The 27,675-nt window shown below is 34.1% G+C and overlaps 1 protein-coding gene and 3 long non-coding RNA genes across 4 annotated transcripts; all 4 read left to right on the plus strand.

The window, feature by feature from the left end:
• The first annotated feature begins 3,172 nt into the window (after positions 1-3,172).
• Positions 3,173-11,292, plus strand: LOC113521319 (hemicentin-1-like). The gene is made up of 14 exons (XM_026906832.3): positions 3,173-3,297; positions 5,592-5,723; positions 5,800-5,953; positions 6,176-6,348; positions 6,424-6,537; positions 6,728-6,928; positions 7,249-7,403; positions 8,836-8,977; positions 9,133-9,284; positions 9,376-9,589; positions 9,748-9,963; positions 10,333-10,503; positions 10,761-10,852; positions 11,097-11,292. Exons 2-14 carry the CDS (start codon positions 5,630-5,632, stop codon positions 11,199-11,201), a joined length of 1,983 nt encoding a protein of 660 aa, XP_026762633.3. The 5' UTR covers positions 3,173-3,297; positions 5,592-5,629; the 3' UTR covers positions 11,202-11,292.
• A 3,529-nt stretch (positions 11,293-14,821) lies between these two features.
• On the plus strand, positions 14,822-17,757 carry LOC116413274 (uncharacterized). The gene is made up of 4 exons (XR_004224038.2): positions 14,822-14,875; positions 15,228-15,412; positions 16,160-16,247; positions 17,533-17,757. It is a non-coding gene; the product is annotated as an uncharacterized LOC116413274 (long non-coding RNA).
• Positions 17,758-20,998: 3,241 nt separating this feature from the next.
• Positions 20,999-22,864, plus strand: LOC128200821 (uncharacterized). The gene is made up of 4 exons (XR_008252896.1): positions 20,999-21,054; positions 21,167-21,289; positions 21,729-21,816; positions 22,354-22,864. It is a non-coding gene; the product is annotated as an uncharacterized LOC128200821 (long non-coding RNA).
• Positions 22,865-24,863: 1,999 nt separating this feature from the next.
• On the plus strand, positions 24,864-27,202 carry LOC128200823 (uncharacterized). Its single transcript, XR_008252906.1, has 4 exons — positions 24,864-24,957; positions 25,060-25,184; positions 25,387-25,587; positions 26,685-27,202. It is a non-coding gene; the product is annotated as an uncharacterized LOC128200823 (long non-coding RNA).
• Positions 27,203-27,675: the final 473 nt, after the last annotated feature.

A 27,675-nucleotide genomic window follows, 5' to 3' on the forward strand; every position in this document is an offset into this window, starting at 1 on the left:
TATAAGCTAATTTTAGTTTTTGCTTTAAATCCCCTGGAAGTGCGTTTTACGAAGCCTAACATTTGAGTCGATTTCCGTACTGCAGACTCAATATGGGATGTGAACGTTAATTTACTGTCCATTAGTACACCCAAATCCCTGACCTCGTTTACTTCTCTTAGCACTTTATCACCAATAGTATAGTAGGTCTGAAGGGGTTTTCTCTTTCTGGTGTACTTTATGTGGTTGCACTTGTCGATGTTAAGTGACATGCAATTGCGCTTACACCAACACTCCATCCCGATCAGATCGCTTTGTATTAATGCCATATCATCCAATGATTGCACTACTTTATAAAGCTTTAAATCGTCTGCGAATAATAAGCATTTGCAGTGCTTGATTTCAGTAGTTATGTCATCTATAAATAAAGAGAAGAATATCGGTCCTAGATGGGAGCCCTGTGGTATTCCTGATAGAGCATTCCATTGAAATATGTGCGAGCCAGTGATATGTAAAATTATTCCAAATTCAAAATCAGACAGCATTAATAGTTTCTGCACTAACGTTATGATAGACGGACGGACGCACGAACGAACAGACACACGGACAAAGTCGAGCCGTTAGGGTCCGTTTGTACCTTAATGATACAGAAGTCGATTGAAAAAGGATGGTTTTGAAATTATAGCATTATAACCTCTTAAGGTAGGATTAATTAGTGAATAGAATGAATTAATGAATAAATAAACTCTTTTTTAGAGTAATATTTTTTTTTATGGGTGATAATGTAGTGGTAACTCCGCCGGCGCAGTCAGTATACGCTGGCAAGGTACCAGTGAGAGATGATAGGTAAGGATGAAACCAGATCAGTTAATTTGTTCGTTCTGAATTCCACTAGAATTAACCACGATCGTTTCCAGGGAGAACCGCGTGGTGGTCGACCTGATAAGGTATATTGCAAGCAACGGGTTTACTATTTCCCATTACTAATTATCACTTTCCCTCTTAAATATTAATAACATTAGTAAGGCTTGCATATCTGTATTTCAGTTTGGAGCGTGAAATGTGGCAATAAGGTGAAAAATAGTTTATTATAATAGTAATGGGACTAGTGGCCCCATTGCTAGCAATATACCCTATCAGGTTGACCTCCACCAGGTTTCCTCTGGAAACTATCTTGATTAATTCTTTGTGAATTCATCACGATGAGCTGACTGACCTTTTTCACCTTCACCTATCATCCCTCACTGGTGCCCCACAAGCATGTACCGATAGCGCAAGCGGGATTACCGATCCATTATCACCTATTAAATATAATATTTTTTTTATACAACTTAGAATGGCAATTATCCATTATAATAATAATAATAATTAACCATTAAATCACTTTCAAACACTTCAACCAGTACCAAGGGCGGGTTCGTCATCAATCTCTCTTGTGTAGTGAACATCATTCTTTGGATTTTCAATACCTGGTTCCATACTGGTGTTGCAGTCTTCTGTTTTACCTGGGAATATTTTTTTTATACAACTTAGAATGGCAAACAAGCTAACGGCCCACCTGATGGAAAGTGGTAACCGTCGCCTATAGACATGAGCAGTACTATGGACATAACAGAGTATACTGTTTCGCCCATGATACCTCCCACGCGTTGCCATTCCTGAGGACTCAGGTGTTATTCCTTTGTACCCAGTAAATTCACGCCATATCTCACCCTTCAAACCGAAACACAGCCATGCAAACACAACTGCTTCACGGTTGAAACACGAATGGGACAGAGGTACCCAAGCAATTGACTTTTGTACAAAGTCTCCCTCTGGTAATATAAAAATATGGCAACGAAAACTGAGCCATAAGACCGTAATTCTCAGTATCAGTCACCGTGTGCCGAACACCGTCATGTGAATATGTGCCGGTTAGCACTTTGCACCAGGTGCGCCGTCAGCATGTTTGCCATTCTAAGTATCATAAAAAGGATTGATTTATATAATTTAATTTTAATTACAGCTAGTATATTGTATTTAGATTATTTTTTTTTATTTTTTTTTATTATATCAATTATCCTATTATTATAATAAATGCAAGAGTTTACGAGGAAGAAGGATGAACGTTTGTTATTCTTTCACGTAAAAACTACTGAATGGATTTAAAGGAAATTTTACACATGGGTATATCATAATTTAGAACATAAGATAATGTATACTCGTACACTGAAATATGCGGGTGAAACCGTGGAATTCAGCTATTTAATGTCAAAAGACAAATACAGGTCATTATTGTGGCAAAAAAGTTAATATTGATTTAAAAACTAAACTATTCCAACAATTTTGACAAAATTCCCATGGATCCAATCTGAAAGTGCATCCTTTTAGATAAATAAAAGAATTTTCCAAATCGGTTTAAAAATGATGGAGTTATGAGGTAAACAAACGTGAAGAAAATGCAATCGAATTAAGAATCGAATCCTTTGAAATTATTTGAATATCCCACTAATATAATAAATTAAAAAATGTATCGATTCACACGGACGGAGCCACGGGATATAATTATTATGATATTACAATAAGCCTTATTGTTATATATATATATATATATATTATTTTTATTATATAATATATATTTTTTTCTCTCAGTTACGCTATAAATTTGGTGCAAAGACAGAAATAGATTTGTGAAACGTCGCGCGTTATAGTTATTAGTTGAAATAATATAAAAAAAAACAGAAGTACACAAAGTTGGTCTAATGGATAAATGTAAAGGGAGCGGTAAAAAAATAGTTAATGTTGGTACTACTACATTGGGACCTATTATGTATTTTATATATTTCTCTAAACGTACCTTTAAAACTAATATTTTAACTTGACAGTTTCACAAATTTACTATTTTATGGGCCATCATGAACTAAAAACTAATTTTGAACTAAATAGAAAATTAGAAATTTAGTTTGTATTGGTCCTTAAATTATTATTATTATATATTACGTTGTAATATCAAATTGAAATTTTAAATTTGGAGATACGTATAGATCAATGACCCCTTAGAATTGACCCCGTTGTTACAATTTTAGGTATTACAAAGCTATTATACTACGCCACCTAAAACCACTTATTAGGCATTTCACCGTGGTGCCTACAATATGCGAGTATTAACTAATATAAGCGGTATATCCATACTATTCTATTGCATTAACAACCCTGCAATACCTGAGTTGGCAAGTGTTAGAAAACTTTATTCATACAGAAGTTTTTGTAGTGTTCACACGCGGCCGACTAAATATTCAGTTTATGATTATATTGCTGATTGCCTAAGAAGATTTTAAGGTAGGAATTTTATTTTAATTAGTCATAGTAATTAATGATTTATAGTAATTAATTAATTAATAATTAATCTAATATGAGCATTATTTCAATTAATGGTGTTAAATTTACAGACTATTTGTGCTAAATTTTAATTAATTATTATGTAGATTTAGGATTAATTTTAGTGTTTGTTTTTTTTTTTGGTTTTTATTTATTAATTTTTTTTTGCGGATAATCAAATTGTATTATGAAACCGTTTAACATTTTTATAACAGCAACGTGGGAGTTTTTTTTCGTGTAGGTACTTGTTAATTTTATTTCAAGAGTCGAATTCAATTGAATGACGCAACGCGAATTCTGGGATGTTGTTTAGTTAAGTTTTTGCATTTAGTGTTATTGAAGTATTGAATATTTGTTGCGGCCCCGGTTTTGTTTGTGCGAATTGAACTAATTTGGTCCCAGTTACGGTGTGACCTATTCACCCGATTACATTCTATCTACCCTGCATTTATTTTTCTTGTCATCAACCACGTGCGCTATTTTATTATCCAATGTTGGATCATCAAGATACCTACTTACAAAAATTTCATTAAAACTGATTGAGTGGCACGTGGTTTTTACATATAAATATATAGGTTCATGTATTTTTTTTTACTTTTTTTTTATATTACAAATACAGTGTTTATATTCGGTGTATGTTTTTCCATAGCAAATTCTATATATGTCGAATTTCATGAGAATTGGTCACGATGTTAAGACATCAAGAGGTAACAAACAAACCTACTTTCATATTCTTATAAAATAAAAATGATTTTTAAAGTTATTGTTGCGGACCATCATGAATTTAAATTTATACAATACACATAAAAAGTAGGAGAATCGAGTGCGTTATCCTCTTTTAAAATCTGTTGTTATGTTAAAAATTGACGCCATAGGTCACTCGATGTACGGGATTTTAATATGAATTATGGAAGCAAAAACATTAAATTTATTTTATCTGTGTACATCTATTAAATATTTAAACTATTGTATCAAATCGGATGTTGTTCTTAGAGTTAGATTCCTGAACGTTGAACTTAAAATCAGATATGTTTTGTCATAATAAATCAAAATATACCTAAAAGCGATCTATTTAATTCATTTTTTTTTATCAGCCATACTTCCGATTCGTGCGCAGGAATTTGTAGGCAAAAGTTAGTTTGAAATAAAATTATACCTATACATTTATAATTTTACTTTATACGGGACGTGTCCGAGCGAACGATGTGCACAGCTCGCGTCAGCATTTTGCTCAGCAAGAAAGCCACGTGCTATTCATATATCATGTTCGACAGTAATCATTTCACATTAAATATAGTTAACTATTGCCTGCGACTTCATATGCGAGTATTTTGGAAGTAAACAATAAAACGTACATCAGATTTTAAGTTCGCCTTTCAGAAACGCAACAGCGAAGACAGTTAAATTTTTGTATTGCAACTGAATTGATAAAAATTCAAAAAATTACTGTTTTGGCTTTTATTAAATTCGTTAATTAATCATTTTTTTGCATATATTTTTTTAATTTGTGCATGCATTTTTAATTTTATTTTTAGACTTAGAATGACAGACTTTTTTACGATTTCCCTTATAAGTTTTAGAGTAAATGAGTCGCGCCGTTTAGACTTCTCGTTGGTAAAAAGGCCTAAAAAAATTTAGAATTAATTAAATTACTTAATCCATTTAATTATAACGCGTCAACTAACAAATCACTATTTTTGTTTATGAAGCCGACTTAACGAAGTGACTCACTCAAAAAGGGAGGTTGCGTGTTTGAATGCATTTCTTAATTCCAATCGTAATTTGACCTCCTCACCCCTTCTAATGTTTGTGCTAATTCAATTAGAAAGGGGGAAATGTGAAAGTAAAGTGGAGTTCAAGTTATATTGGTTGTTTTATACAGATAGGGTACAACTGTTGTCGCACCACTATTTTTGTGACTCATGTCTTTATAAGTTTATCTTTTTAGTTCGTTTCAATAGAATTTAAAGGAAATGTAAACAAACATATAACTGGCGTGATCGTAAGACAGCCTCCTGATGCCCATTATATTTTGATTTGTTACTAATTTAATTTTGAAAATGTGTTATTAAGTTCTATTGAGACACAGTAATGTTTAAAAGGGAGAAGTTTCCAAACCTGTCTTTATTTTTATTTTGTGCATATTATATGATAATTCCAAATAGATTTTTACAGTTCTATTGGTTTGCTCTTTTGTGTATATTAATTTGTTGTATTTTACTAAGCCTAATTTTAATTTGACCATCACATTTTAGGATTCGAGACGTTGTGGTAGTACGTTTCAAAATCCAAGATGACTTTAAATCACCTACCTAAACCGAAGATGTTTTTATATTACATCATATTGAGTTTATTTGGGACAAATATGGTGCTGGCCATAGATACAGGTAAATACATGTTCACACAGATACAAACAGACATAGCCGTTAGAAGAAGAATAATAATAATGATTATTTTATACAGATGTGGTCGTGTTGCGGGCAGTGCGCGGTCAGGATGCGCGTCTCCCGTGCGGACAAGGCAGAGTATTCTTAGATGGACCCGAATCATATATACTGTGGCTGAAGAACGATAAAGATTTTTTATATAGATATCCGAATGATGAATCCGAAAAGAGGTAAGAGTAATATAATTATGTTGTGTATAAAATAATACAGTCTTTTACAGTTTAGTAATACAAAAGAAGATCCAAGAACCATGACCATTAAAGAGAAAAGCACAGCTGATTTACAGCAAAAATACGCGTGGGACAGAAGTTTTGGTTCTGAGTTGTTCATAAAATATCCTATCTTAAAAATAGGCAATTGAATTCAGTGGTACATATTATTTTATTCTGCAGATCAGTGAATCACGATAATTTCTTCGTTCCTTCGTGTGACGGTGGTGTTTGCCCCGAGGACACGTCGCTGTTGCTGAAACACATAAGCGACCAAGATGGCGGCATATACAGATGCAGGGTCCACTACCAAGCCTCGCCCGCAATCGACTATGTCATCGAAGTACGCCTTGTTGGTAAGTGATGATCTTATTCTTCTGTTCTAAATATGTTTTTTGTATATATTGTATATATTATTACGTGCCCAACAGATTCTCCTGGAACTCCCAAGATATACAACGAAGAAGGAGAAGAGATCAAGAATGCTTACGTTGGCCCTCTCAATATTGGAGCTGATCTCACACTCATATGTGAAGTCAATGATGGTAAGTGAATATTTATCATTATACTAATATTTTAATGTACAATTTACAAAAAATATTAATAAATTTAGATATGTGTATGGCTGTTATTCAATCTCTTAATTTTATTTGGTGATGTATTGTAACATTTAATGTCTTTTCAAATGAGTGTCCAATTCTATTTCAATTGCCTTAATACCTAATTTGATTTCAGAACAACCGGACACACTGGTCTACTGGCGAAGGAACGGCGTTGTGATCGAGCGTGCGCATACGGCGCGCCCGGGTGTGTTGCGCGCCGAAGTACACGCGAAAAACATAACGCGCTCCGAACTTGACGCGCATTACGAGTGCTTGGCGCAAAACGCTGACGTCACCGAACCACTGAGCGCGAGTCTGCTTGTGAAAATGTACTGTAAGTATTTTCACAATACTAATTTCTCTGTAACTTCAACTAACTATAGTTTATCTCAATAGTATATATAATTATTTATATAAAAAACCCTTTAACCTGTAAATATTCAATAACAGGACCATCCAATTTACATTCTCCTATTAAAGTGCCTAAAATCGCCAACATGGTATCGAAGAGAGGCAAAAAATTACAGTAGGAATGACAACTTGTTTTTTATTAAAGTCTGTTTGTGTAATAAAATGATTTGGGTGATAAATTTGCTATTTTTTGTGACTTCGAGTGAACGATTTGTGAACTGATCTTTTATCTTTTTGTTGCAGTACCTCCTACCCGTGTTGAAATTCGTTTAAACAATAATTACGACTTCGAAGCCGGCCAGCCACGTGTGGTCGACTGCGTCGTGGTGGGTTGCGTCCCGCCACCATCCATCACATGGCACCTCGGAGAGTCAGTGCTGAGACCTAGCACACACAAAGTAAGTTTTTTAATGTAGACATTTTTCCTTAACCTTTTTTTAAATTAAGAAAATGAATTTTATTAATCTCTCCATTGTACACTCCTCGCAAAAATTAAGGGAACATAAAATTTTTTGAAATTTTTGGGTGATTTTCAACAGGCTGTATTTCAGTGAAAAATAATCGTACAGGAAATTTAAAAAAAGGGTTTTGAAGCTTGAAAACTCTAGTTTTCAGATTTTTTGGTGAAAAAAATTTTTGAGCTCCGGTTTCCATGCAATTCTTAAACAAAGCTGAAAATAAATTTTTTCTAAATTTTCTAGGTTTTGTTTTTCACTCTATGGGCATGGAAAAATTTTTTCGAGCTACTCCATTATATAGGTCTCTTAGTGTGTTTATTCAGCTTCAAAAATCGCTTTGGATGGCTCAATTACGACCATTTGTCTCCGAGATATCGAACTTTGAATGCAAAAGCATCCTTTTCCATTCAACTGCTAATTGAACTTGCCCGGTCGCACAGCAAGCGGGCGCCGAGTTTCTTTATCTGCATAAAATTTCCAATTAAGCACAGTCAAGAGTTAGTGAAGAAAAAATTTTTTTCCACCTCTAACATTGAATTGAAAAAAGTGGAAAAAAGTGACTTTTTCTCCTTTTTTGGTTACTTGGCTGTATCTTCGCTAATATGGGCGGGAAAGCTAAGGTTTGAGGAAAATTTTACAGTCTATTGTTCCTTAAAGAACCCTCAAATCCCTGGAGCGATCGGTTCAACGGTTTTTCCCGGACCAATTGATTGAAATTTTGGAAAAAATAAGGGAACAAGGTTTTTGTCCCTTAAACTCACCCTAATCCATTCAAAAATCAATAATTTCATTTGTTTTTCACTTTTTACTCAATTTTTTGTTTTTTAAAAATTCATTATCAAAAAAAAAATCGAAAAAAATCAAGAAAATTTTATGCAGATAAAGAAACTCGGCGCCCGCTTGCTGTGCGACCAGTAGTTCCAGAGATATTAGCAGTTGAATGGAAAAGGATGCTTTTGCATTCAAAGTTCGATATCTCGGAGACAAATGGTCGTAATTGAGCCATCCAAAGCGATTTTTGAAGCTGAATAAACACGCTAAGAGACCTATACAATGGAGTAGCTCGAAAAAATTTTTCCATGCCCATAGAGTGAAAAACAAAACCTAGAAAATTTAGAAAAAAATTATTTTCAGCTTTGTTTAAGAATTGCATGGAAACCGGAGCTCAAAAAATTTTTTCACCAAAAAATCTGAAAACTAGAGTTTTCAAGCTTCAAAACCCTTTTTTTAAATTTCCTGTACGATTATTTTTCACTGAAATACAGCCTGTTGAAAATCACCCAAAAATTTCAATAATTTTTATGTTCCCTTAATTTTTGCGAGGAGTGTAATTAATTACTTTGTATGTAACGTTTGTAAATTGATTTCGCAGGAACTTCACGATGGTAATTTTACTGTCTCTTCTTTGACTGTGGCGCCCTCTCTGAAGGATAATAAACATGATTTAGTGTGCCGAGCTCACAACTCACACTTGGAGGAGGTATTTGAGGACAAAGTTACTTTAAACGTTGGATGTGAGTGAAAAATTATTCAAAATTTTTACATATGATATTTACTATTCTTTCTCCACTTCCTAATCATTAAAATACATTAACATTCAATTGCTGGGCATATAAAAAAGGAAATAGTTTTTACTTATATATAACAAGTTTTAATATTTATTTTATAGATCGTCCCATCTGCCTTACAACACGCGAGGAAACCGTCGGAATAATGCCACGGGAGGCGGAGACGGTCACGTGCGTCGTCGATGCTTCTCCAGAACCTCTGCAATTCAGCTGGACTTTCTCTGACTCCAGGACATTGTACACTACTATAAGGGTGAGCACAGAAATTAGTTAATGGATAAAAATACACCGTTCTAAAATTTTTTTTCTTTATTTTATGTAACTTATTTGTTAATGAAATACAGAAGATACCTGGCAATCACAACCGGTACTCCTCGACCCTGACTTGGCTGCCTCGCGACGGTGACATCGGTTTGCTACTGTGTCGAGCAACCAACGCTTTCGGAGAGCAGAAGAGACCATGCAGTTACACCATATCGCCTGGAGGACCACCGAACACCCCGGAATGTGACGTGCTGAAGGCTTTCCCGAACACTTTGAGAGTCCAGTGTAAGAAAGGTAAGAATAGATATATATAAATATATTGTCTAATATATTATATATTTATTGTGTCCCTGAAAGGCTTACATTCGCAATTGAACCCGGTAGGTGGCGCTATGGTAGATTTCCGGACAATGTGTATTGGGTTCATTAGTAACCAAATAAACATATTTCAGGCTGGGATGGAGGCAGGGCCCAAACAGTACACTTGGAACTCTTATCAGAAGACGGAACACTGCTGCAGAACGTGTCTGACCCAGCGGGTCACTTCCAACTGCCCAACATGGAAGATGATCAAAATGTAACCGCTGTAGTGTACGCCAGTAACATCAGAGGTCGCAGCGACGTCAAAACCATGCCGTTGAACTCCTACAAACCACTCAATTCTTCAGGTAACACTATATTTTACATTATTCCATCTTATATTCTAAGAGACAATTTTATATTCATAATTTTTTTCCAGCCCTATGCTTTAATATTAAATGTATCAATGTTTAAATTTATGGCATTAATTTTCGAATAGGGTAACAAAACATTTAAGGATCCTATGAAAAATTCATCATTTCCAATATTTTATTATTAGACGGGCAATGCACTGGTGACGTCTTTCCGCTGCAAATGTTATATGGCGAACGTCACGTCTTAGTTAATTCTTTTTTTTAATTTTTATTTAGTTATTCTTTTGTTTATGTTATGGTTATTAGGCTCTATTGAAACAGATCTTATGTAAAAATTGTTATATTCATTGTTTATAAACGCAGCCATTTACGACGACGAAGAGGGCCAAAGCGACTGGAGCGTAATGTGGCAGGCGATCGCAGGGGCAGCCTCAATCAGTGCCGCTCTGGTGGTTATGAGTTTCTGCTACAAGACGATCAAAGAACGTAGAGACAGACGGCTGCCTAGCCCTGACTTGGTGCCGCGAGCGGATGGTGAGTTTAAATAACACCTCTTATTTTTACAAACTGTAATTGTCAAAACATGCCTCTGACTACTATGTTAGGAACTAGTTGTTTCCTACGGCTATCCCTGCGTGTATCAATTTATAAATTTTCCTGTGTGTATAATCAATATATTACCTGATATCAGTCAGATTCGAATGTCTTTTGGGGCAAAAAGTCGATTATATTATCGCTAAACATATTTGTGTGTGTGTTGTATTAATATATTTTTTTTATTTTGTTTACAGGATTGTTCCACCGCGAACCAGATTTTGCTCGCGATGATAGAGTATTGGGCACCACCAATATCACAGTGAATCAACTGTCATCGTGTCAAAATGTAAGTATAAATACTTATTTATAAATAACACTTATACACTAATAGAGAGATAGTTTTTCTTTTTTTTAAGTAAATAATAAACTGGTATATATAGATCTGTTAGGAAACAACTGTGCATATCTATGATTCAGTAAGGGTGGGAAATGGTAGTGGTATTCCAGGTTACTGAAGTTAGAACCATTGACTGAAAACCAACCCTGTTTTAGTATGTCCATTGTTATTAATAATACTATTTTTTTTACAGCAAAACCCGGCAACTCCATTGCCATCGTGCCGGGTCTTGGTGGGTTGCAGCCACGCGGCGCCACAGGAGCCCTATCCAACTGCACAGCGCTCGTTCTACGTTTAAACAGCAATGTACAAACGTTTAGACAGCAATGTCCAATGTTATAAATATATAATGTAGAAAGTGTATTAGAAATACACAATTGTAGATTAAATCCTTCTTTTATTTAAACATTTTAGGTGATTACCCTATAATAGACTATTTAATCATTCATTTTGCTGCATAGGAATCCATCTGCTTGAGTACTTCTATCCCATCTGTATTTCTGCTGCAAAACAGCTGTACATGCAAGGTGGTGTTTAATGGGATATGGCAGTGAAATTATTGGGCACGTAGGCATAACACCTTAATTCTCAGGAATAATAACGCTTGAAGTTACAATGGATGGCAGTATACTCTATGAGGCCCATGGTACTGTTCTGGTCTACAGGCAACTGTTACCACCTTTTTTCTAGTGGGCTGTCAGATTAGGTATCATTTTAAGTTCTATAAATACTCAACAAACAAGTATAAAGAAATCTTATCGGACCACCGATAATATAGCCGTGTTTTTTCCAACTTTGACATTGACATAATCATTGGACCCCGATAGACACAATAATAAAAAAAAAAGTTTAAAAACTATCAGTCTTATTCATAAAAAAATCTTTTTGTAGGTTTAAAGAGCTCTTTAGCTAAAATGTGACAATGACACTATTGATTGTTTATAATAAAGCTTTATTCATTAACAATGAACCCTCAATAACCAAACAGTATATAATTAAGGGAAAAGAGACAGCACTTCATACAAACCACGTAAAACGACTCGGTCAGGAACATCTTACCAATCTACACAAAAATCCTCCCTTTCTCGTCATGTTGATCAGCCTGCTATTCAAAATGGAAACGAATAGATTTATAATGATACTAAAGTTAAATAGTTTTTCGATATTAATAAACTGTAAATATTTCTCATTAAAACACGAATCATGTTATTAAAGAAATGTATACATTTTATGTCAAATTGCATAATCCGATGAACTTTTTTTCAACAAAAAGAAAACAAAGGATAACATTCTTAAATATATTTATTATTTTATACAATATTACCTTGAAATATTAATTTCGTAATATTATTGATAGCAGATACAAGTTTTCAACACTTTCTGTGATATCTAAACAATTTCTAGAGTAAACCTCGTAATAGAGTTAATATTAAATATAGTCGTAATAAAAAAAAAAAAGAAATATAAAGCTAAAACTGTTCCGTGAATAGTTTAGATGGCAGTCATTTGCATCGCATTTGACAGTATTTTTGTTAGTTAACTTGGCACTATTACAATTTCATCATTTAACTAAACGTTGGCATGATGTTTTCTGACCATATCCATACATTAAAAGCTAATATGGAAGTTACGCAAGACTGTCAATAATTGAAATAGGTTTATTGGAGGATTTTATATTTATAGATATTTAAGTTGCAAACTTGTCAAGTTGTTTCTACAGATCATATCTGTAATCCTCTATCAAAAATATTATATGATTTTAATAAAAATCTTGATAAATATACTACTCCTACTATTATATTATATTTTTGTAACAAAAAATTGAAAATTATAATAATGGTTATTTTAATTAAAAAATCAATATATACACACACCAAAATATGTATGGAGATTAACTAGGTTAAGCAAATACAATGTTTTGTAAATAAATTGAACACGTCTTTAGGATGGGTGTGCATGTCATATTAGAATAATGTAATTATGCATGATTGATAGCAGATTTTCAATTGATCCATATATTAGATCATAAAAAGTAAAGAATTTTAATTTATATGCGTAAAATAACATATTATTTTAATTTAATGCTACAAATTTTTAGCTTAAAATGTTCTTAGTAGGCATTAGTCCATTATAATTTTTTAGGACCGCTATTTGACTTTGTCACCCTATTAGTTTGCTATAGTCTGTTTTGCTATTGCAGGTTTATGATAGGTTTATAGATTATCTATATGTGACGATGCTGTCAACAGGTGTAGTTAATCACGTTATTTCCTTATTGTACAAGGGCTTATAAAGTGTTGATATTTTTTTTATAATTAAGACGGTAAAATGCGATTTATCAAAATGTATTAAATCCATTGTAAATGTATTTAATACATTTTGAATAGTAGTAAGTAATCATGAGCTGTATGGTTAATAATCGTTTATAATATTAGTAAGGATCAATAGCACAAATAAGATAGAACAAATGTTCAAATTTAAATTATATAAATTATATATATATATATATATATATATATATATATATATATATATATATATATATATCAAAAAAATAAAAATTATAAAACACGCCGTGCTACGCTACTCGATTGTTTTGCCTTCCCGGAACCTCTCTATTAACACTTGAACTTTATGGTATGGTATTAAAGTTCAAATTGACTTTTAAGTATTATTATGAATTGTTTCTATGGGAGTACAGAAAAGTGTTGTTTTAAGACTTTTTCAGACTTTTTTACTTTTTCTCTCCGTAAGAACCATTCTCGTACTTCAAGGATTATTGTAAAAAAAGAATTAGCGAATTCGGTTCAGCTGTCCTCGAGATTTGCGCTTAGCAATAGGAAGGGATTGTTAGTAATGAGTACTACCAGTCGCATTGTTAGCAATATACCCTGGCAGGTCGACCTCCACGTGGTCGCCCCTGGAAACCTTCGTGCTAAATTCCAGGTGTATTCATCACGACGGGCTAACTGACCTGACTAAAATTAGTTTTTACGCATTAAATAGATCTAAACAACACTCATAGCTATTTATCACAATATTGTAAGAAAAAGTTGACCCACTTTTCTGGGGGGAAAGGCATTGTTAGCAATGGAGTTTGACAGCTCCATTGCTAGCAATATGCCTTATTAGGTCGACCTCCACGTGGTTCTCCCTGGAAACCATCGTGAACAATTCCTGTTGAATTCGTCACGATGGACTAACTGACCTACTTCATCCTCATCTATCATCTTTCACTGGTGCTCCGCCGGTGTATACCGATAGCACGGGTGGGGTTACCATTCCCTTATCATCCATTACAAAAGACCCACTTTTCTCGGAGCATTTGTGCGGAGACACTTTACTTATATAATCTAAGGTAAGTAGGTGTCGACATCTACTTGTTTTAACAAAATATGATGCCCATCACTACGTTTTGGGTAAATAGCTTTTCTCTTATTAAATGAAATGCAAAAGAAGGAAACAATTCTTCCCACTTACTTATTTTAATGCAAAAACTACCAGTTTAACTAACGTGTATCTAGATCGAGAAAGTTCGACCGATTTAGTTAGTTATTGTTTGTATATTATTTCATCTGAATTATTAATTTTTTTATGCAACTTAGAATGGCAAACAAGCTGACGGCCCACCTGATGGAAAGTGGTAACCGTCGCCTATAGACATGAGCAGTACCATGGACATAACAGAGTATACTGTTTCGTCCATGATACTTCCCATGCGTTGCCATTCCTGAGGTCTAAGGTGTTATTCCTCTGTACCCTGTACTAATTTCAACACTACAATGAAATAATGATTTCATATGACACGATTATAAAGAGCAATGTTCAAATTTATTTACAAATTTTAGATCCTCATGAAATATTCATCATTTCTTATATATAAAAAGCTGGCAACGCACTGGATACGTCAGTGTGCTGCGACCACTATCCAGTCCACATACAGTCTGCTTCAATTAAACTCAACGAGAAAGTGTAAAAGTTTTATCGAAATTATGATTGTAACACTCTCTAAATCGGGGGAAAGGGATAGTTGGTAATGGGATCTAACTGACCTATTGCTAGCAATATATCCTGTCAGGTCAACCTCCATGCGGTTCCCCCTAGAAACAATCGTGGTTAATTCTAGCGGAATTCGTCACGATGGGCTAACTGACCTGCTTTCATTGTCACCTATCATCCCTCACTGGTGCCCAGCCAGCGTATACCGATAGCGCAGGCGGGGTTACCATTCCATTATCACTAATTAAAAAAAAACACTCTCTAAATGTAAACAGCACCAAATTTTAGTATTCAATTAACTAATCTATTGCTTTTTTTTTCGTAGAAATCGCTGCAGTGACTGAAGAAGACCAGTCAAGTACATGGATAGAATGACCAAAGATAATCACGACACCTTCCGCTGTACATGTGGTCGCGGATGCGTTCTGTCTCTGGTGCCGCATTCTGCAACAGGACGCGCAAACTATGGAGGGTCATTCATCCCTTACTTGGTACCGCAGTATACGAGTAGTGAGTATCGTAATAATATTATATGCGTGAAACATTGTAAGGACAGATGGATAGACGGATAGACGGATGTTTGTTACTTTTTTACACATAAACTACTTATATCCTAATATGTATTAGTTCATGAGAGTAAAGCCGCGTTCCATGGGTTGTTTATTTGCTTAATCTTTTACGTAAAACTTTTGCCTTTTTTATTTTTTCTTTATATCAAGCAACAAGTTTGTAAAAGAATGTAAGGCTCAAAGAATGGGTTGTTGATGGTGAGGCTATCAGTGTTTTCCATCGCCAGAAATAGTCAGCACTTTACACTGATTTGCAAAGTGTTTGGTGTTTTCCGGATTCGAACATATGCGCTTGGAGCTTATAAGCCGACTAGTATACCGATAGTTCACGCCGGTCTCATCTTATTAAGGAGGGGAGACTTTGTACAAAAGTCGATTGCTTGGGTACCTCTGTTCCATTCGTGTTTCAACCGTGAAGCAGTTGTGTTTGCATGACTGTGTTTCGGTTTGAAGAGTGGGATATGTCGTGAATTTACTGGGTACAGAGGACTAACACCTGAGTCCTCAGGAATGGCAACGCATGAGGGTTATCATGGGCGAAACAGTATACTCTGTTATGTCCATGGTACTGCTCATGTCTATAGGCGACGGTTACCACCAGGTGTGCCGTCAGCTTGTTTGCCATTCTAAGTTGTATAAAAAAAATGTACGAGTATAGGTTGTTTCAAATTTGTTATTTTGTTTACAGGACCACTCCTGCGGACACTAGAGCCTGCGCGTGAAGAGATCGCAGCGACCTCGACCTCACCGTCAATTAGTTCAGTTCCTGAAAAAAAGTAAGTATAAATAGAAAGGACTTCTTTCCTTCCTTCGTGAAAGAAGTATTTTAAAGTTAAGAAAAATACAGAAAATAAGAAACACTAATATTAGGAAGAAAACCAAAATAACAGATGCTCTTCAGTATAGTATGAAATAGAAGTGGAGATGGGCAGGTCATATAGTGACGTACAAAGATAAAACGTGGACTCTCCAAACAACAAAATGGCGAGGTCCAGCAGGAAAAAGGCAAAAAAAGAGATGGGCAGATGACATAATAAAGACAGCAGGAAAAAACTGGACAAATATTGCTACAGATAAGGAGAAGTGGAAAAAGATGGAGGAGGCTTTTACCCTTGGGGCCCACTGAAGTGGATAACAAGCTATAATAATAATAATAAATAGAAAGGAATATAAATAGTACGCCAGTGCACGAATATGTTGGCATTTCTCCTCTGTCTAAAATAGCATTTTAAATAAATAAGAGACTGGTATATCTAGATCTTTATGGATACTGTACCCCGTCCATTTTATGAGGTGAAGCTGTGCTTTGGCAACTGTCTTTCTGTTTGTAAAGTGGGATTTTACATGGCACACTGTTGTCTTCTGGAATTACAATGCATAAAGTGTATCATGTATATAATTATTTATGTACATATATTACATGTATGTATATAAATAATATAATATTTTACCAGAGGGAGACTTTGTACAAAAGTCGATTGCATGAACACCTCTGTCCCATTCGTGTTTCTACCGTGAAGCAGTTGTGTTTGCATGGCTGTGTTTCGGTTTGAAGGGTGGGATATGGCGTGAATTTACAGGGTAAAGAGGAATAACATCTGAATCCTCAGGAATGGCAACGCATGGGGGGTATCATGGGCGAAACAGTATACTCTGTTATGTCCATAATACTGCTCATGTCTATAGGCGACGGTTACCACTTTCCATCAAGTGGGCCGTTAGCTTGTTTGCCATTCTAAGTTGTATAAAAAAAAATTATATTACACACAAATTAAATTGTATAGTTTTAAATTTATAAGATAACTAATCTTATGAACCTTTTTAATTGTACGCATGCAGTTATTACTTGCAGCACACAAATTATAACATATATACATATAGATATACATAATTTTTATATGGGCCACGGGCGTCACAGTATATGATAGTACCGCATGAGTCCCGTCCAGCTGCTCAACACGTATTTTAAGTGTATATTTGATATACATTTATTATATTTTCCTTTCTCAATTGTATACATATCATGTCTGTGTATTAATTAGAAAATGTTTACACTCACAGCTCACCTTCACCAAAAGAATAGAACACTATAGACGAGTCACCAGGCAAGCTAAGGAAACAATTTTCTTGAGAATTCCAAAGCAAGCTAAAGAAGAAAATATATTATATAAGGAGGCTCAACACCACAATAAGTTACCCAAAGTTATTGAGGAGACACGTCTTAAAGGATTGGTCCTTAATTAATTAAGAAAGATGAAATATTCTATCTATGTGTGTGTTTATGTGTATTCATATATAATTTGGTATGTTTAAAATTGTTTGTATTAATTATACTACACTTATATTACGATACACGCACGGTACATGTGTTACCTAACTATAGCTTGCATTAAATAAAATTAAATGTTTGGTGTATAATTTTTCTTTATCAATCTAATATATAAAATTCTCGTGTCTCGGTGTTTGTTACCAAACTCCTCCGAAACGGCTTCACCGATTTTTATGAAATTTTGTGTGCATATTGGGTAGGTCTGAGAATAGGCCAACATCTATATTTCATACCCCCCAATGATAAGAGTGACCCACCCCTAAACATTTTTTTTTTATTTTTTTGCAATTTTTTTATTTTTCTTTTATTATGATTAAGTATTGAAAAATACATACAACTTCAAATTTTCACGCTTTTACGATCAACGCCTGTTTTTTAATCGTGATTTTTATATTGCGCAATAGGATTGCAAGATGACAATCGAATATAATAATTGTAGTACAATGAATTTCATGTATAGTTCTCGAAATAATGTATATGATAAAACAAAGTTTGCCGAGTCAGCTAGTATCAATACATATAATAAAATCGTAACTGGTCGCTGTCTGTACATGGAAGATATATAAGAAAAACTATTATAGGGGGACTCTATGAACAAATTAGAACCCAAAACAATGATTTTTAGAATTTTTGTCTGTTTGTCTGTACGTTTGTGCATACAAAGCATGCGGTTGCAATGCATTGCGATTTGCTCCACTTAACATTTAATGTTTGTTTTACTTCAATCGGTTCATAAATGAAAAAGTGATATCAATCTAAAGAATCACATATAAAATGTTATAAAATAACCGATCAGTTGAATAGAGTGAAAGTTTATGAAGGTATTACGTATGTAATTATCATTTAAGTATATAATACAATATAAGACCGGATTCATGAAGGGTTCCAATGAGAATGATATACGGTAACTACATAGTCAGAAGCGAGCAACGCTGCGGGAAAAGGCTAGTTTTTAATATCTGTTTAAACTATAATTTGTATATATGTATATTTGTGAATAGATCTATATCAATTTTACTAATATAATAAAAATTTAATTAGACGATATCTGTGAATGGAAAATATTTAAGAAAAAATAAGATGAGGGCTCAGAATCTCTTTGCGTGATAGAATCTGAAACGAGGTATCCGCAAAAGAACCACAGTAACCGACATAGCCCGAAGGATAAGCAAGCTGAAGTGGTAATGGGCTGGTACTGGCACGTAGCTCAAAGAACCAACAACCGATGGGGAAGAAAGACTCTTGAGTGGCGACCCCGTACGCACAAATGCAGTGTAGGACGACCCCCACTAGATGGAGTGACGACCTCAAATGTATTTCAGGGAATCAGTGGATACAGGTGGTTTAAGACCGTTCTTTATGGCAGTCTATGGGGAAGGCCTATGCCCAGCAGTGGACGGATAATGATGATGAATATGAGGGCTCTTAATAAGAACAATACAGTAATAATTCTTTCTTCGCGAGTATATGGTATACATTCCGTGAATATGCCGCGAATACAGGAATCGTAAATATGGAAAGTCAAACCACTTATATAGCGGCAATAGCATACGACAATAAACTTTAGGCGTAGTTGTAATAAGGTCTATTTTACTTTTTCATTACTCCTTCTACCAACGCGTTTACAAAAGAACACCGAATCTTTTTTATTAATATGCACCGATTAGATCTGTGAATAAAGAAATACTTAGCCGCAAATATAGGAATTGGGTCGCAATTTTGTAATTTTTTTTTATACAACTTTGAATGGCAAACAAGCTGACGGCCCACCTGATGGAAAGTGGTAACCGTCGCCTATAGATATGAGCAGTACCATGGACAAAACAGAGTATACAGTTTCGCCCATGATAGCCCCATGCGTTGCCATTCCTGAGGACTCAGGTGTTATTCCTCTGTACCCAGCAATTTCACGCCATATCCCACCCTTCAAACCGAAACACAGCCATGCAAACACAACTGCTTTACGGTTTGAAACACGAATGGGACAGAGGTACCCAAGCAATCGACTTTTGTACAAAGTCTCCCTCTGGTTATAATTCACGAATAGTGAAAACGCAAATGAAGGAAGCGTGAATAAGGAGCTTTTACTAATATATGACAAAACAATAATTTTAGAAGTTTTGTTTGCCTATCTGTATGTTTGTTTTAACACCACACAAGTACTCCACAAGACTGCTGCACTAAATTGGATGCAGGTTTCATAGCTGCATTCCTGAGTCTCATTAAAAAACTGATATATTTTTTACTTTGATACGATATGTATAAGTAGGCTATTTCATTGTTTTTTTTTTTCTATTTCTACTTCTAGAATCCATGCGTACGAAGTAGCGGGCAGAAACTATGTTAAGTGTCCTCCTTGTATATTTAAAAAGTTAATATATTTTGTATTTTTTAGTGCTACCCACTTTAGAACTTTGACACCACCAAAGTGTTTTACCAAAGTGGCGTAACATCACAGTTATCTGTCATTTTTCATAAACAAACATTTTCAATATATCTAACTGTAATTATGTTAAGAGAAGAAGGGATTGTCAGTAATGGGGAGGTTAGTCCCCATTACCCCCACTGCATATAAAATTATGTCTGTATACAATAAATAATAAAGGAATAAACAGAAAATAATTTAACCATTAATAAGGAACTAAAAACTAATATGCAACTGGTATGGTATGGGGGAAAGGGGATTGTTAGTAATGGAGACTGAAAACTATCATGGTTCATGGTTTCCTGATGAATTCACATGATGGGCTAACTCGCCTGTTTTCATTCTCATCTATCACCCTTCACTGGTGGTCCGCCAGCGTATCCTGTTAGCGCAAGCGGGGTTACTATTCCATTTTCACCCGTAAAAAAAAACTGGTATGGTATGGTAAAATGATTATGAAAATCGTCCCCTAATTTGCAGCGTAATACGTAAAATAGTTCTTAAATTCCTCATTCTCGAAATTGGTTGAAATTGTAGAAGAAGAATTTGTGAATTATATATATATATATATATATAAAACGAAAATGAAAAGAATCTATTTACTTTTTGTTTGTATTTAACTTCATCTGAATCACTAATTTCGACAATAACTGCTACTAATAATACTAATATTATTATCAATGATCAAATTTATTTATAAATTTAAGGGCCTCATGAAAAATTCATTATTTTTCTTATATAAAAGGCGAGCATCGCGCTGGCAACGTCAGTGTGCTACGACTGCTGTCCAGTCTACGTAGAAACCGTTTCAATTCGTATTAACGAAAAGGTAACCAAGTTTTATTAATAAATATCTATGAAACACTCTCTAATTATGATTAGTAACAAATTTTAATATTCTATCAATTAATGTATTTTTTTATTTGTTTATAAAACGCTAGAGTGGCTGAGGAAGATCAGTTAAGATATGGACAGGACTAAAGGTGACAGCGGAGGTAGCCGGTGTGATGCATCAGGGCGCTCGAAGCTACGAGTGAGACTCAACTCGGTGTCGCAATCGGATAGTAAGTATTCTAATAATATTTTAAATGTGAAAGTTTATAGTGCAGTTTTTAGTGCGTCTAGCACAGATATATGGATTTATGTTTGTTACTTTTTCATGCATAAACTACTGTACATATTTAAATGGAATTTGGTGCACGGGTAATTTATGTTTTAACAAAGCATAAAAAATATTTCATGTAGGTACTGATTCATACAACCAAAGCCATTTACATTTAGCAACAAGTTTAGGTAAAAATATAACGCTCAAAGTATTCGTATACGTTATTGATGGTGAAGAAATTATTTGTTATTCGTATTTATTAAGTTTGTTATCGGTGTTTTCCATCACCGGTATTAGTTAACACTTTATATTGACGTACAAAGTAGCCACTGTTAGACCACGCCGGTCTCGTCTGAATATGTGTTTGTATTAAATTAATGTATATTTTTATTTGACAGGATCGCTCCAACCGAAGCCAGATATGGCAGGCGATGATGGAGTGGTGGCTCCGAACTCACAGCCAACCGACTCGGTTCCTGTCAAAATGTAAGTATAGCTAAAATATATCGCCTATGCATTAATATGATAGTATTTCTCTTTTTAATTTCGCTTTATAATAGCATTTTAAGTAAATAAGAGACTTATATATCTAGGTTTTTATTGGTACTTCTCTTGGAAGTATTTTCTACGATGAAGTAACTGCGCTTTCATAACTATGTTTCTGTTTAAAAAATGCAGTGAAATTACATGGTACGGAGGCATAGCACTATTGTCTGCAGGAATTTCAACGCATGAGGTGTCCATGGGCGCCACAGTGTATGGTAGTTTTTACATTCTCCATGTGTACCTTTGTTATGTACCTATGTAAGTTAAATAAATAAGTGCTCATTGTTTAAATTATACATTAAAACTGAAAACACTATTTTTCTTAAAGCGATCAGGCGATCTCTGCAATCATTTAATGCACAGAATCTATGTATTGTGCTCATTAGATATGTACTTCGGAGTCGATTCAGAAGCCCCTTCTATCCTTGTAAACCAATTTGTCTATTGTTACTGATATTTTTTATTTTTGTTTTATAGCGATTTCCGTGTAGAGTGTCGTCGTATTGGGAGTTAATGGAATCAGGCCACGCGGAACCGCGCGAGCCCTGTCCAGCTGCTCAACACTCGTCTATTTTTACTTATTAAATGTAGATTAATACAATGTTTTTGTTATACATTTGTTATATTATATACTTATGATAATGCATACTTTAAATTTATAAGTAAACTAATGTTACAGACCTGTTTCATTTGTATACATATTATATTTGAAAAGTAATTAGAAAAAAAATTGTCTTGCATGTCACCTTCACTAAAGGAATGGAACTCCATAGACGGGTCACCAGGCAAGCTAAGAAAATAATCTTTTTAGGAATTCTAATAATGCTTTTATTGAAAATTTCGTATAAACCTATCTCTGTGTGTGTTTGTATGTATTTAGATGTAATATGTTTAAAATCCTTTGTATTAATTATACCATACTTGTTTCTAGATGCAAGTACTGTACGTGTGGTCCCAAGTACAGCTTGCATTGAATAAAATTAAACTTTTTGTGTATTATTGTTTTTCTATTGTATTTTAAATACCTGTTAGAACTGTAATTTGTAAATGTGTAATAAATAAATCCTTTGGAAATTTAAAATAAAAGTATTTTAGATGAAAACTTTTTAAATTAATTAAGAGGCAACGTGCACGACTCCTCAAAAAATTTTAGCTTCGATGCCAGTGGAGCAATGATTTTTTTAATGGATACACGAGTACATCGATTGTATAGCATAGAATATACCATACGGAGCATCCTATGCCCCACAATGGCGGGGCACCAGTAAGGAACAAAACTATGAAGGTGAATGAAATCAGGCCAGTAATGATAAATAGTAGCCTATGCCATTCTTCAACCGTATCGTTCTCTAACCATACAGTAGTGTTTGTAAAATTTCATGACAATTGGTTGAGGCGTCAAGAAATTACCAACAAACCTACTTATACATTTATAATATACTAGTGATCCGGCCTCCTTCGCACGGGTTTATAGAATTTTCGAAAATAATATATAGCCTATGGTACTCGCTGATGACGTAGCTTTCTAGGGTTGAAAGAATTTTTGAAGTATATTTAGTAGTTTTGAGTGATCACACAAACAAATCACACAAACAAACACAAAAATTATTCCTTATGATATTAGTACAGATAAGCAGTTTGCGTATTTGTCACTTGTCAGAGTCTTAACGACACAATCAAACGTTCGTAATGTTCCAGATGGTGACAGAGATAAGCTTTTTTTTTATCCTGATCAATCAACGTATTTCGGACATTCGGACCAAGTTGAGGGAAAAAGTTAGTATTAGTTATACATATCTATTGACTTGACAAAAAATACCACGCCCTCACCTCCGAAGTTTGCAAAGTGAAATATGTACGATAATTGCAGTTCATATAAATAAATGTGAACATCACAGGGAGAATAGAAAAATATTTTAACTACTACAATTTTTGAGAATTTATAATATGAATACATTCAAAACCAAATTTAGTTTTTTATTTATTACAAATAACAGTAATAAATATTATTAAGTATTTCTGATTATTATTTATATTACGACATTGTATTCAAGTAATAATTTCATATAAACATCTTTATATATATATATATATATATATATTCTTTATTGCACAAAAACATACAGTAAAAACAATAAGTTAATAACAATGTTAGCAAAGGCGAACTTATCTCTAAAAGAGATTTCTTCCAGTCAACCTAACGCAGTGGCATAGGAAGTAGTGAGTGGGCAGTAGTAGTGCAAGACAGAAATTTAAATAAATATTTACATAAATTATAAATAATTATATATATACACACATACATTCACATATATACATACATACACATACACATATATATACATATACACATACACATACATATACACACATACATACACACGTTAAATACAACATATAAATATCAGATACAAGAGAACACAATGATGACAGTCTTCTAATAAACTTATTTAGAAATTATTTTATGTATAGAAACCTAAACGATACTGTTTTATTTATATTAAATAAATAAAACAGTATCGTTTGCAAAATGGGTTGTAAAAAGCGTCCAATAATTGACGGCGTATTGCGTTAGTCCATATATAATCAGACACATCAGGAACCATTTTCTTTTAATAGTTGCTTACAAACATAGATACAGAATGCTACTATAATACTGTCCTTAGTCTATACTTAAAAGTATTTTTGTGTTAACACTTACTTTTATAATAACAACTATACATAATGTCCACCACCACGTTTCTACGAAATAATTTATTTCGTTAACAAAAAAAAGATGACAAGAAATTATTTAATTTTTGTCTGTATTGTATTTAACTTTATTCACTAATTTCGACAACAGTAGATGCTACGATTGCAAAGATTAATGTTCAAATCGATAACATCAGTTTGCGAATCCTACAAAATTTCAGAACTTCATAAAAAAATCATCGTTTCTAATATATAAAGGGCTGGCTACGTGCTGGCAAGGTCAGTGTGCTGTAAGTGCTAAGTGGCTAACGTTGCCCTTCACGGGCGACGTTAGCCATTTAGCACTTTCCAGTCCACATGTAGCCTGTTTCGATGGAGCTTAATGAAAAGGTAGCCAAGTACTGTTGAAATTATCTCTGAAATATTATTTAAATGAAAATAGCGACATTTAATTAATTAATCGAATTATTCTTTGTGTATAAAATGTTACAGTGATTGAAGAGGGCATGGGGGCCGAATGACTGGAGGCAACCGCGATGGTCGCCGCTGCTGGCGCGGCTCTGATCGCCACAGTATTCTGTGTTAAGAAACTCTAAGCTCGGAGCGAGAATCGAATGGTCAGTAAATTTTTTTTAATACGTAGCAGTGGACATTTGCCTCTGACTGCCTTGTTACGGTCTTGTAAGGTCTAGTTGTTTACCGCGGCTTTGCTCGCATGCATCAGTATAGCATACTATGTGTAAAATTATGATATAACCAACTAGTATACGAGATTTCATTCAATTCTGGCCAGTCGTATAAGTGTGATGTAATTTTCAGATTCTTAATATATGTATGTCCTGCGACTTCACCCACGTGACTGAAGAGGAGCAGTCAAGCGTGTGCGTCGAATGACTGGAGGCGACCGTAAAGATAGCTGTCGCTGGAATGACTCTGATCGCCACGGTATTCTACATCAGGACGTGCAAAGCTTGGGAGGATAACCAGGGGTTCACCCTAACTTGGTACCGCGGGCTGATGGTGAGCATAAATTATACTATTTCTTCTTAAAAACTGTCGACATATGTCTCTGACCTAGTGATTAGGTGTAGTGTAGTAGTTAGTACTAGTGATTAGGTGTTATGCCTTTGCGCGTATGCATCAGACATATTGCATCCTGTGTGTAAAGTTAAGATATAAGCTACCCGTGTAACAAATTACATTCAAACCCGTTTAGATTTTGAACTGTGAAGGGAAAAAAAAGCTTTTAAAAACTTATAGATTTTTTATACTTACTGTATCTCGCGGCTTTACTCGAGTGATTCGTTATATGAAGTATCCTATACGGCAAGTCAGTACACAGTATGTTAATTAACCTAACTCATCCCTCAAAATTAGTTTTAGTACTCATTAATAAATACAAAAAATAAATTAAAGTTTTCGAAAAAAAGAGTAACCTGCATCTGTATCAACGACACTACACAGTACAAGGTAAATACTTATTATTATGTAGTGACATTGATAAAAATATAAATCGTTCTTTGGATATTAATTTTTTTTTAATTTATGGTAATAGAAATTTTAGTTTAGAAAAAAACAATATTTTGAGATATTAATGAATACTAACATGTCTTAAGGAATGGCTTACGTTAATTGCGATACTGTATGACAATTGTATACAAAGTTTCATTCAAATGCGTTCACTAGTTTTGCCTTAAAGAGTAACAAATAAATATTCATCTTCACAGATTTTCCTATTTCTATTAGCAGCAGGATCAATGGGATTAGCGGGACAGGATTATAATCCTGTCCAATATAATGTTTAACATATATTTTTTTTTCTTTGAATAATATATAATAATTGCCTCCGGTCAAAATGTTTATAATTACTCTTCCCCTCCAAAAGTTGCCTGGAAGAGATCACTCTTAGCGATAAAGGCAAAGGTAATTGTTTGTATTTTTGATAAGTTTACTATTGTAATTTTTTGAACGAAACAATAAAGAGTAAGATATGGCAGTGAAACTACAAAGTGACGCTCCATTCGAGTACCGCTAGCGGTAGCCCTGTACTGGTAATCCCTTGCTCCCTTGCAGATCAATTTATCCAAAGTTACTAATAGTTCTTATTTGTTTTCTAGCAGTATACAACGCGTCCAGCGCCGCCGCCACGCGTGCTGGCGGGCTGTGATCCCGCGGTACCGCCGGAGCCCTGACCAGCCGATCAACACTCGTTCTACGCTCGTATAAAGTGGAAACAGTGATTGATTGTGACTGGAACGAAACTGGACTGGACTGTAATGTGAACACACATGTTTTATCACATGTCAACACACAATGTATCGAACACACAACACGATGTGGATAATTGACTAATTCTTGGCGTATAATATTTGTAATGTACTATGTTTAAAATTAATTGTAAACCTCACCTTGTTAGGATTATAAACGACAAACCTGAACTTTATAATACGACTATCTTATATCGCATGTGTATATATTTAGCTTTTTTTTTTGTAGTCGTTCCTATTTTAGAATTAAGTTGATATTAAAAAAAAAACATTAAGAAATGCAACCCTCTCTAAGTCTCACAGCACTATAAATGACGTATTTGTATTACTATTGTATATTGTATGTCTATGTTATATATTTTTTTTTGTAACCGTGCCTACTTCGTTTCTCATAAAAGATTAAAAAAAAATTATAAAATGTAAAAACAATAAAAAAATAACAAATTACTCGCTAATATAGACCTGCCCCTGTATTGTACGTGTCTATGTTTTTTTTTTTGTAATTGTACCTACTTTAGTTTTAAGTTAGTCTTAAAGTTAAAAAAATCATCGCAGGCCTCTCTGGTAATGACGCAATTAATCATGAAACATATTCAAATACCGTATTCGTGTATTGCATATGTGTATATTTAGTTTAGTTGTAGTCGTATCTACTTTAGAATTAAGTCGATCTTACAAAAAAAAATAAAAAAAAAAACAAGTAACATCTCTAAAGAGCCTTCCCTAAAACTTGCGACGTATCAGCACCTTAATAACCACAACCATTGTATATAGGTATTGTATGTGTTTATGTTTATTTTTGTAATCGTACTTAGTTTATCTATTATTAAAATATAAAAAA

This window comes from Galleria mellonella, unplaced genomic scaffold (assembly GCF_026898425.1).
Source record: "Galleria mellonella isolate WM207_F2 unplaced genomic scaffold, CSIRO_AGI_GalMel_v1 utg28, whole genome shotgun sequence".
Classification (NCBI taxonomy): domain Eukaryota; kingdom Metazoa; phylum Arthropoda; class Insecta; order Lepidoptera; family Pyralidae; genus Galleria; species Galleria mellonella.